Source organism: Hirundo rustica, chromosome 22 (genome assembly GCF_015227805.2).
Source record: "Hirundo rustica isolate bHirRus1 chromosome 22, bHirRus1.pri.v3, whole genome shotgun sequence".
Classification (NCBI taxonomy): domain Eukaryota; kingdom Metazoa; phylum Chordata; class Aves; order Passeriformes; family Hirundinidae; genus Hirundo; species Hirundo rustica.
The window spans coordinates 5,816,205-5,827,535 of NC_053471.1; the positions used below are offsets into that span (position 1 = coordinate 5,816,205).

The window sequence follows — 11,331 nt, forward strand, 5'->3', positions numbered from 1 at the left end:
CTTGGGAAAGGATTTCTGGATGTGTCTCTGGAGCTGTTCTTTAAAAAGAAAGGGAAATGACCAGCAGTGTTTAGAGGGAAGTGGTGTTGGTGAGGCTTCTGCCTCACATCTCCAGACTTGAGGCACTGATGTAAAATACCATTTCTGGAGGTTTCATTAACTGAACCTGGTTTTTGGCTCCTTTTTGGGGCCGAAAGGTGTTCCCAGAGAGGATGGAGGCTGCTCCTCTGGACTTCAGCCTCCAAGCCCTGTGCTTTCACAGCTCTGGTTCATATGTGGTTGTGCCTGGGGCCATAAACAGCCTTTTCTCCTTAAAATCCAGCTTCTGCTTGAGGGGCAGGTGACAGAGGTGATTTATTGTCTGTTCACCTCCTGCGGCTCCTCCTCGCCGGGGTTCTGGCAATAATCCCTCGTGTTCAGATCGGGCCTGAACACCATGATGCAGCACTTGGGCACGAAGTAGCTGGCCAGGATGCCCAGGGCGGTGGCCAGGACGGTGCAGATCAGCGTGACGGCCCTGAGGACCGTCCTCAGCGTGGCGAAAACCGCCAGGAAGAAGATCCAGACGACGAAGCAGATGAGGGTGGCAAAGGTGACGCCCCTGGCCACGTTGTACCTCCTCGGCGGGGTTTGCACCATGAAGGTGCACAGGAAGCAGGCGAAGGCCAGGCAGCTGTTGTAGCCGTGCAGGAGGGCGAAGGCGAGCCAGGACTGGGTGCCACACGCCAGCAGCACCTCCCTGGGCAGCGACTCGTAGTCGGCCACCAAGAAATCGGGGCCGAGGCGGAGGTGGCAGAGGCAGAGCGAGGCCTGGGTGAGCAGGGACGCGGCCACCAGCAGCCAGGCCCTGCCGCCGCTCGCCCAGCGCCGCAGCCCCGGGGCGCGGCCGGGAAACTCCGTCACCAGGGCGATCTCCAGCGCCTTGGGCACCAAGGCGGAGAAGCAGCCGTTGAGGCACAGGGCGTAGGAGAGCTGCTGCAGCCTGCAGAGCGCGGCGCTGGGCCTGCCCACGTACAGGCAGCAGCTGAGGCTCAGCAGCAGCAGGCAGAGCAGGGCCAAGAGGCCGCGGCTGCCCCCGGACAGCTGCGCCAGCGGCGTCCGCAGGTGCTTCAGGAAGAGCAGCGCCGTCACGCAGCTCAGAGCCGCCGTCAGGGCCATCAGCGTCACCAGGGCCAGGCCCAGGGGCTCGTCCCAGAAGAGGAACCTCTCGCTGCGGTCGTGGCAGCGCGTGCTGCGGGCCGGGGCCCACTGGTGCCGCGGGCACGGGGAGCAGCTGGTGCTGTCTGCAAAGAGAGCCTGCTGAGCCCTGGCAGCGGATCAGACGGGGGTTAGGGGCTGCTTTGGGCGGTGTTGTGGCCGTTTCCCTCCCTCCGAGGTGCGTTGGATCTCCAAAGGTTGTGGTAGTTCACCCTCTACTTTTCCACCCTCCTCCCTGAAGGATTCTTGTATTTCTTGCCTTTGTTTCCCTTCCCCAGCGTTTTATCCTGTGAAGTTTATCCACAGAATTTTATCCTATGCCTCTCTTCTACCCTCGCCCCCCAGGACTGCATCATACCCTTCTCTCCTACCTCTGCGTGTAAAACATAAATGTTGTCCTGGTGCCTTAATTTTTATCTCTGATGTATTCCATGTTCTGTGGTGCCCAGGGTGCGGCTCTGAGCTCACACTCAGCGTCACTCAGCTCTGCACACAGCAGGGACACAGAACAAATCCTGTTCCACATGGACACCAAGGACAACGTTACGAGTGTTCAGCCCAAAAGCACAAACAACGGTGAAGGGACGAACAAGGATGGGACCTCACAACCTGGAGCTGGAATTGGACAATTAAAGCCCAATGTGCAAATGGAGCAAACTTATAAAAGTGTGAGACCTCGTGACCGGTCGTCCATTTTGTGCCCATTTTGTGCCCATTTTGTGCCCATTTTGTGTCCATTTTGTGCCCATTTTGTGCCCATTTTGGGTCCACCTTGGCTGCAGCCCTGGCCAGGCTCTTGTCTTGCCCAAGGTGTATCCTAAAGGCCTTTTCATAAATATTTACTTTATTCTCCAGCTCTGTGCAATCTCTGTTCCAGCTCAGCCTTCCCAAGGCCTCAGTTCTCATTCCTTCCCTCTGGGCCCAGCAGGGACAGGTCCCCGGTGAAGAGCAGAAGAGGGAGGGGAACACCTGGCAGTGCTTGTGGAGGAGAGCTCCCAGCTCGTCATCACCTCAGCCACGAGACAGAATAATCCAGTCCAACCCTTCCAGCTCCCCAGACCTCACCTGTGCTGCTCCAGAAGGTGTTTTCTGAACAGTCTGTGCAGTCGTAGCAGCAGAGGTTGAATCCTTTTATTCTTCTGAATTGTCCTGGTTGGCAGCGCCTGAAGCACTCGGATGTGGGCTCCTGGCAAGGGCAGGAACGAACATCAGCCAGGCACCAGGAGAACTGTCATCTCAAACAAATCAGGATGAACTCTGCCACTTTTTACCTTCTTATCTGCCGTGTGGAACTCGATCTGGGCCTTACGGACGTCCAGGGACTGGTCGTAGTCCCCCACGGGCAGGTTGGTCAGGGTGCCGTTCCTCCAGGCCCAGAAGATGAGTTTGTACCCAGGGTTTGTGCCGTGGGATTGGTCAAACCTGAAGCTCTGGCCGTTCACCTCGAACGGCAGGGTGTTCATGAAGTGCAGCAGCTGGGGAGGAAATGAAATCAGAATCGGTTTTGGTACAGCCGTTCCTGTTTGGAGGGCGATCATTCCGCAGGCCAAAAATCAGCTGTCCCTTAGGTGAGCTAAGATGGTGACAGCCTGGCTGCGACGTGACAAAACCCTTCCCTTTGCCCCTCGGGTCTTTCCTCACCTGCCAGGACCTGATGGGGGTTTTGGGACAGCCTTTGGAGGTGCAGCCCAGGGCTCTGTGCAGGGCGTGGGCCACGCCGTACACGGCCACCTGGACCGGCTGCACCGAGGTCACGCCGAGCATGGGCCAGATGTCCCCGAGGGTGACGTGGTCGCAGTGCTGGCAGCGCGCGTCCGGTGCCTCGGCGCTCGCCAGGCCGCTCAGCTCCCTGGAGCGCCGGCAGAACCCCTCCTGCTCGACGGAGCTGAAGAGCTCGGCCACGTACTCCTGGAAGCCGGGCACCGTCCCCGTCCTCATGACAAAGCCCAGCACCGTCCCAATGCTCTGGATGTTCGGGGTGGACGCCGAGACGTCCGACAGCATCCAGGCCTCGGTGCCGACCCAGACCTTCTTGCCCAGCCCCATCCTGATGCTGTGCTCCAGCAGGGCCTGGGCTGGCAGGCTGTAGGAGAACAGCACCACGACGTTGACCTCGGTGCTGTTAATTACCCTCACGGTGTCTTCCAGCTGCTTCTTGGCGCTGGGCTCGGCCAGGTCGGTGGGGATGAGCCCCTCGAAGGCGATGCAGATGTTGTTAGTGCCAGCCATGCTCAGGAAGAGAGCCTGGGCGCCGCGGCCGTACTCGTCGTCGCTGCCCACCGTGGCCACCCAGTTCCAGCCGAAGTGGTTGAGCAGCAGCACCACGGCTTCCACCAGGTTCTTGTCGCTGGGCACGGTGCGGTAGAAGGACGGGTACAGCTCCGTGTTGCTCAGGGTCTCGCTGCTGGCTCCGTAGCTCACCTGGGGAAGTGAGGAGAGCGTGGTGGTCTCGTGTTTTCCTTCGTGTTTCCTCCAGCAAAGACCCACAGGGGGCAACTGAGAGGCGTTTCTAAAGATTTTATTCCATTATCAACCGTGTAGGAGGGTGAGACACAGGTGATGTAAAGCTCCACGCCATTCTGTCGGCAGCCAAGCTATTTCTTGTTTACAATACCGTATAAATGCTTTTCAGCCTATCTGCTTTTGCCACACAACGCTGCTAATACTTCTACCACCAATCACCGATTATTTTACCCCACGTGGTCTTGCTACAGTGCATTTTTCAGTTCTGACTCTCCAAAAGATCTGCTCTGTTTGCAAGGCCGTCGTTAGAAACTCGTTTCCAGTTCAGTTTCTCTCTCACCAATGTCTGCCCTGTCCCATGGTCTCTCTAAGCCAGCACACCTTACCTCGGAGTTTGCACACAAGACTGTGAGCTTTCAGTCAGGCTTTGAGAATCCTCTGCAAATCCATTTCTCACGTCAAGGGAGTGGCCACAGTCCAGGTCACTCACCTCTTTTTTTTTTAATTTTTTTTCCCTTTAGTTTTAGCGCATTAAATTTTCAAAAATGATGTTTTGGGTGGTGATAAAAGAATTCATGCCGAGGGATGGCTCTGTCACGGCTGCATTCACCCAGAGAGCCATAAAGTGTCTCCTTTGTGTCCCTGATCACTAATGAAGTGATAATTAACTGCTTTCTACGCAGGGTGACACTCCCAAGATTGTTATTTCTGAGCTCGGGGCTAAATTTCCCTGACCAAGAGCTCTGTTGTGGAAACTGGGTATTTATTTAATCACAGATCTTTTCCCATGGGATCCTCCGGGGGCTGTGTTATTCCCGTGACGTGGATCAGGGTGGTCTGAGCTGTGTCTGTTCTCTCAGGGAATTAAACACTGGAGTGTGGCCAGGAGGGGAGTTAGAGACCCCCCCAGGAACTCTGGAGAAATCTGCGACTGAGGAAGACTGGAATCTCTGCTTTAACCACCAAACCCTTCCCCACCAACAGGGAGAAGATTCTTCCAAGGCTTGGGAGAGGATTCCTGGATGGATCTCTGGAGCTGTTCTTTGAGAAGAAAGGGAAATTACCAGCAGTGTTACCAGGTCTGGGTGAGGCTCCACATTGAGACATCCATATCCAATATCAATTCTGGAGGTTGTTTCATTACCTGAACTTAAAAGGGAGAATTCCTACTTCTCCAGAGAGGCTTTTACCTGTGGGATCAAGGAGCTGAAGAGCTTGGCTGTGACAGAATGCTGGGACACACAGAGGAGGGATCCCAGAGTGCTGGGATACACTGAGGGATGCACAAATACCAAATCAATATTTGATATCCATATCAAATATAAATTCTGGAGGTTGTTTCATTACCTGAACCTAAAAGGAAGGATTCCTGCTTCTCCAGAGAGGGAGGAGCTGAGGAGCTTGGCTGTGACCAGAGTGCTGGGACACACAGAGGGATGCACAAATATCACATCGATATCAAATATAAATTCTGGAGGTTGTTTCATTACCTGAACCTAAAAGAGAGGATTCCTGCTTCTCCAGAGAGGATTTTACCTGCGGGATCAGGAAGGAGCTGAAGAGCTTGGCCGTGACCAGGCAGAGATCTGACTTGTGGGGCCCGATGACGGCGGTGACGCGGGGCTGGTACTCGGTGTAGTTGCAGAGGACCCCGATGCCCGTGGTGCCCTTGCGGGTCAGGAAGAGCAGGCTGGGCTGCAGGGCCACCAGGGGCTCGAAGCAGGTGTCGTACAGGTCGTACCCCAGCGTTATTCCCGGCAGGAGGGAGCTGGAGTTGTTGATCTGCTCGATGGCGAACGTCATGCCGAGAGCCCAGATCAGCCCGTCCGTGAATAACCTGAGGGCACAGGGACAGCGGTGACAACGTGGCCCGGCAGTGCTGGCCCTTGTCACCTTCTCTTGGACATTCTGGCTTCCTCGTGGCCAAGCAAGACATTCTGCCACTGTCAGCAGAGCAGCCCTGCACCCGCTTGTGAGTTTTTTGCTCTGAGTGTGAGCACCTGTCCCATTTAATTCATCTTTTCTGCCAGCAAAAATACCCCTGGAGTTTCCCAGGGGAAGGAGCAGAGGTGGAGACCAGTTTAGCTGTGAGGGTCAAGGCTTTGTGTCCTTCACCAAAAGCCAAAGATTCGCCAAGTGCTACTTCAGGAGACTGATTGAAATGTGGGATTTTTCCTGGGGTTTTCTCCTCCGTGCATCCCAGCACACTGAGCGCATCCCCCGCCCCTGGAGTGTGAAGATGGAAGGATTTTGGACCCTGCTGTCCTGAGCTTTGCTGCTGCCAGAGCAGGAGCAGGACACGAGCCAGGCTTCTCCTTCTGAGCTGTGGGCAGGTGCTGATGTGGTGGGGGGAACCAAACTGGTGTAACTGAGGAGGAACTGCTGCTCGCACCTACAAACCCAGGTGATTTCGGTTCCTGCTTTGCCCTCTGCCTGCTGCTGAGCGCCCTTTGTCCTCCCAAAAAGCAGCAGCACCACCCCAAAGCGTGATCTATCCTTCACCAAAACCAGCATCTGCAGTTTAAAGTGTTTGATTCAAGCCCTAAGGAAACCAAAAGCTGCTGAAATTTTTTCTCACGATGGGGCTAAACTTTGACACCACCGAGAAAACACAAAGCCGTTTCCGTTTTGGCAGCAGTTGACGCCCCAGCCCTCAAACTCTTCTCTGTCCCATCCCACCTCCAGCTCCCTTTTCCCTTTGCCAGGTGCCAGCCCTGCTCTTACCTCTCGCACAGCAGCAGGGTGGGCTCTGAGCGCGCTGTCAGGTTCACCGTGTCCTTCCCAAAGGGGAACAAACCCCCCAGGACAAAATCCCCCGGCCTCCTGAACTGCGCCGACAGACACGAGGGGCCGAGGGAGGCAGCGCCGCCAAAGCTCAGGCACAGCCACAGCCCTGGGAGCTGCATTGGGGGAAATCTGGGAAAAGGGCAGCAGGGAATTCAGGCACAGTCACAGCCCTGGGGTTTGGGGGAAAATCTGGGAAAAGAGCAGCAGGGAATTCAGGCACAGTCACAGCCCTGGGGTTTGGGGGAAAATCTGGGCAAAGGGCAGCAGGGAATTCAGGCACAGTCACAGCCCTGGGAGCTGCATTGGGGGAAATCTGGGGAAAGGGCAGCAGGGAGTTCAGGCACAGCCACAGCCCTGGGGTTTGGGGGGAAAATCTGGGAAAAGGGCAGCAGGGAATTCAAGCACAGTCACAGCCCTGGGAACTGCATTTAGGGAAAAATCTGGGAAAGGGGCAGCAGGGAATTCAGGCACAGCCACAGCCCTGGGAGCTGCATTGGGGGAAATCTGGGAAAGGGAAGGGCAGCAGGGAATTCAGGCACAGTCACAGCCCTGGGAGCTGCATTTAGGGAAAATCTGGGAAAAGGGCAGCAGGGAATTCAAGCAGAGTCACAGCCATGGGAGCTGCATTCGGGGAGAAATATGAGAAAAGGAAGGGCAGCAGGGAATTCAGGCAGAATCAGAGCCCAGGGATTTTGGTGGGGGGGCAGAATCTGGGAAAAGGAAGGGCAGCAGGGAATCCAGGCTCAGCCGTTCCTGGGAAGTCTCTTTAAATAGAGCTCCGAGGGATTGAAGCAATGGGGAATAATTTGGTTATCAAAATGCATCAAATTAACTTTAGGGCAATAATCAAATGCCCTCTGAGGGCACTTGGGTGCAAACCACTGCCCCCATCCCGATTTCCTTTACTCAGTGTGATTTTTCCTTTGCTCAGAGAGATTTACAAATTCACTGGCACAGCTGTGGAAATCTGGGTTCCCCTGGGAGGAGTGATAAAAACTCAGGTGCCCCACTCTGATTCTGGTAAAAAAAAAAAGCACAACAGTGATTTTTATTGATTTATTTTTTAAATTCGAGGTCAGCTCATCATGGAAATAACCAGATCTTCCTCAGGGCATGGCAGGAATTTGCCTGGAGAGGCCATTCCAGGGTCAGAATTTAATTAATCTTGTGAGTTAATTAAGCTTGGTGAGCTGTCACTCAGCTGAATTGATACTTTTTTAGGAAGTTGTTACTGGCTGATATAATTTTTTATTTCCCTCACACTGAGCTGGGACATTATTTTCAGTTTAAAAACTTAAATCCAAGTTCACAGCATGGTAATTTAGGTTTCATTACTGTATTTTTTTCTGTCCAGGGTTGCATTTTAGGACAGCTCTGAATGAAAAGTTCAATTTCCTGCATTTTTCTATTGTATCAGAAAAGTGCTTTTGCTGCCAAAGCCATGCTCCAGGGCTGGAATATTTTCCTTGCAGGAAGAGAAGCAGATACAGGGACCTAAATACAGGAATACGTCAGGGAAGCACCAGTTGCAGCCGTGTTTTCCAGGTATTTTTTAAGGATCCTTTCCCTTCACTGCACTATTTAAGCGTCAGCTTTAACGATAAAACTTATACAAAGAAGTTCTAAACACAATCCTGAATTTGGGGCAAGTTCGTATTTATTTATATTTATATTTATCTCCTAAGAGGAACAGTTAGAACGAGTGTGACATGGGAGATGAAGTCTTTTTTCTTGTGAAATGATGAAATACCATCATTTCAGGAGATCTAAACCCATTTTTTTTCCCCCCTTGACACACGTTATTTGATTTAGTTTAAAGGCATTTCATTCCCGGCACAGGTGAAAGCCAACTGCTATTTTCCAGGGAAAGAAAAACCCGAGTAGGTCACTGTGTAAATCCTGTCCCTTCCACCAGCACACCCCCAGAGCGAGACCCCACAAAGGACACTGCTCAGAAACACCTCCTTCACATAATTTAATGTGCAGTTAGTCCAGTCTCCATGAGGTAATAGTGATTTCCTGAAGTTTTCAGAGTGACTTTAGGCCCACGAAGAGACAACCAGGATCCCCGCAGGCGTCGCTGTCGTCCTGGACTAAGGCTGCGGCGCTCCCGCAGCTCCCCCAAGGCTCAGTCCACCCCAGCTGCCATCCCCTGGCCCTGCAGTGGCTTGCAGCAGAAGGCAGGAGCCTCACAAAGCAGCGAGTTACAGTACAGGTGTGCATTTCCCTCTCTGAGAAAGGCAGAAAAATCCTTTTCGTAGGCGTTTTGACACGTTCATAACAACAGCGGAAAATAAAAATGTAACACAAAAGGACGCGACTCAGAGGCAAACAGCTCCAGGCCGGGCTGGACAGAGAGGATTGTGCAGCACAAATGAAAATCTGCACAGCCCAAGTGCAAAAAGCGTGGATTCAAAGGGCAGGGACGTGACACAAGAGGGAAAGTGCTGCTGGATGGATCCCTGCTCCAGGAACGCTTTTTAGGTAATGACACCCACCCCTCACTTCCTTCAGCTCCTGGGGCCCCACAGTGAGGTGGCTGCTGCAGGGAAAGGAGCTTCCTTTAAACTCATTGTAATTTAAAGCATTAAAATTCTCCAGGTGAAGCCCCAGCTGGGGTTTTTTTGTACGAACCAAAGTGAGCCAGGTGAGCTCCCAGGGGGGTTTAAATGTGTTCAGACACCACAGCTCAAATTTGTGCTGTCACACGAGGCCACAGCTCTTGCTGGAAATGCACAGAAGGTGCTGAAGTTTGGCTTGAAAAGAAAAACCTTTTCTGGGAACAACAACAAAAAAAAACCAACCAAACAACAACAACAACAAAATATCCCTTGGCAGCTCATCCTAATGTGGAATTCTTTTTTTCCCAACTGTAGAGCTCTACACATAAACTGACAGATGTAAAAAAAACAAAAAGAAAAAGAACTGGTCCACGTTTATCAAAAGTGAATCGTTTGGCCAACTCCTCAGCTCCAGGCTGGAAAGGAAAAGTGGAAATAACCGCGGCCAGAGAACCGGGGGAGGGGAGGGGTTGTGCTTCTGCCAAAATGCCATTTTCACCCCCAAAAACTCCATTTTCGCCCCTAAAAACCTCCAGCGCCGTCAGGGCAGGTCGAGCAGCTTGTGCCGCTCGAAGAGCTCCTGCGTGATGCCGTACACATCTCCGATGTAGGGGATGGCCTCTCCCAGCATCGCCACCGCCTCCTCGGGCGGGCCCACGTTCATCACCTCCAGGAAAGCCTCTCGGGAGGGCAGAGCGCAGAACGCCAGCCTGGCGGCCTTGCGGACCACCCACGGGTGGTGAGCGGCCAGCGAGGCGTCGTAAGCGTCGGTGCAGAGCACGGAGGTGCGGGGGTCTCCGGAGCGCAGCCCCTCCAGGAAGAGCTGCAGCCAGCGCAGGGCGCGGTGCAGCCGCAGCACCGTGCGGCAGCCGGAGTCGGGCCGCGCCCGCAGCGCCGCCGGCCCCGCCGCCAGCTCCTGCTCCACCATGGACTGCAGCGACACGAAGCGCTGGCGCTGGCAGTGCCCCTCCAGCAGCGTCACCTTGGCCACGGCGTCCTTGGAGATGAAGGAGAAGACGGTGCCCAGGCTCTGCAGGAAGCTGCGGGGAAAAGGGAGAGAGGGGCAAGGCAGTGCAGGGGGTGAAGAGAGCCTGGAAAAAGACCTGAGCGGGGGAGAGGAACCTAAAAAAACCAGCTGAGGGGGAGAGAGAACCCAAAAAATCACCCCAGGGGTGAAAAGAGAACCTCAAAAAACACCTGAGGGGTGAAAAGAGAACCCCCAAAGCCACTTCAGGGCAGAAAAGAGAATCCCAACGCCACCTGAGGGGTGAAAAGAGAACCCACACAAACACCTCAGGGGTGAAAAGAGAACCCCAAAAACCACCTGAGGGGTGAAAAGAGAACCCACACAAACACCTGAGGGGTGAAAAGAGAAACCCGAATGGAAGCCCTGAGACCCAGAGGCGCTTGCAGGAGCGCCTGCACATCCCCCTGACGCTGGGAAAGCTGCCCCAGGGCTGTGCAGGACATTCCCCCGGGAAGAAAGGCTCCTGCTGGGCCAGGACAAGGATCCTCCTGGCTCCTGCTGAGATCCCAGCCAAGAGCAGCAGCTGCAGCTCTCTGGCCACTTCTCACTTGCAGCTCTGGCCTCGGAGGGTGAAGCCTTGCAAAGCTCACGGTAACTCCGAGCCAGAAGCACGGAATGTCCTGTGTTGAAAGGGCCCCTAAATCCCAGCCAGAGGCACCCGTGCCGCGGCAGGGACACCTGCCACTGCCCCAGGCTGCTGCAGCCGGGCCCGGGACACTGCCAGGGATGGAGCAGCCGGAGCTGCTCGGGGAAATCCATCCCAGCCCCTCCCCAGCCTGGCAGGGAAGGATTCCTTGCCAATATCCAACCTAAACTCACTCTCTGCCACTGTGAATCCATTCCCCCTTGTCCTGCCACGCCAGGCTCTTGGAAATCATTTTCTCCATCTGTCCTGTCAGCTCCAGTTGGGAAAGGGCCACAGCTCATTAAAATGAGAAAACTGCCTCCAAACTGCTAAAAATCTACCAGGGAAAATATCATCTGATGCGGGCCAAAGCTCTGCTGTGGAGGATCTCCCTCGGAAAGTGACTAGGATTCCTTCCGAACGTGTCAGTGTGAGGCCACCGCCCCCTGCCCTGTCACTCCATCCTCCTGCCCACAGCCCCCTGCGGGGCAAACAGCCGGGCACTCACCGGATGAGCCCCCGCCAGCCGCTCAGGTAAGGCTCCAGCAGCACCTCCCGCTGCTCCGTCACGCACCTGCGGAACGCGTCCAGAACCTCCCTCAGGCTGAACGCGCCCGCGGCCGCCGCCGCCATCGCTCCGCGGCGCCGCCTCCTCCTCCTCCTCCTTCCGC

General features: G+C 54.7%; 2 protein-coding genes across 2 annotated transcripts; both read right to left on the reverse strand.

Moving 5' to 3' along the window:
• Positions 1–183: 183 nt before the first annotated feature.
• Positions 184–6,566, reverse strand: TAS1R3 (taste 1 receptor member 3). Its single transcript, XM_040084877.1, has 6 exons — positions 6,385–6,566; positions 5,197–5,497; positions 2,839–3,618; positions 2,469–2,672; positions 2,263–2,383; positions 184–1,283 (listed from the first exon to the last, which is right to left on the reverse strand). Exons 1-6 carry the CDS (start codon positions 6,564–6,566, stop codon positions 355–357), a joined length of 2,517 nt encoding a protein of 838 aa, XP_039940811.1. The 3' UTR covers positions 184–354.
• A 956-nt stretch (positions 6,567–7,522) lies between these two features.
• CPTP (ceramide-1-phosphate transfer protein) lies at positions 7,523–11,306 on the reverse strand. The gene is made up of 2 exons (XM_040084521.2): positions 11,169–11,306; positions 7,523–10,048 (listed from the first exon to the last, which is right to left on the reverse strand). The coding sequence occupies exons 1-2, from the start codon at positions 11,291–11,293 to the stop codon at positions 9,550–9,552; spliced, it is 624 nt and encodes a 207-aa protein (XP_039940455.1). The 5' UTR covers positions 11,294–11,306; the 3' UTR covers positions 7,523–9,549.
• Between the last annotated feature and the right edge of the window lie 25 nt (positions 11,307–11,331).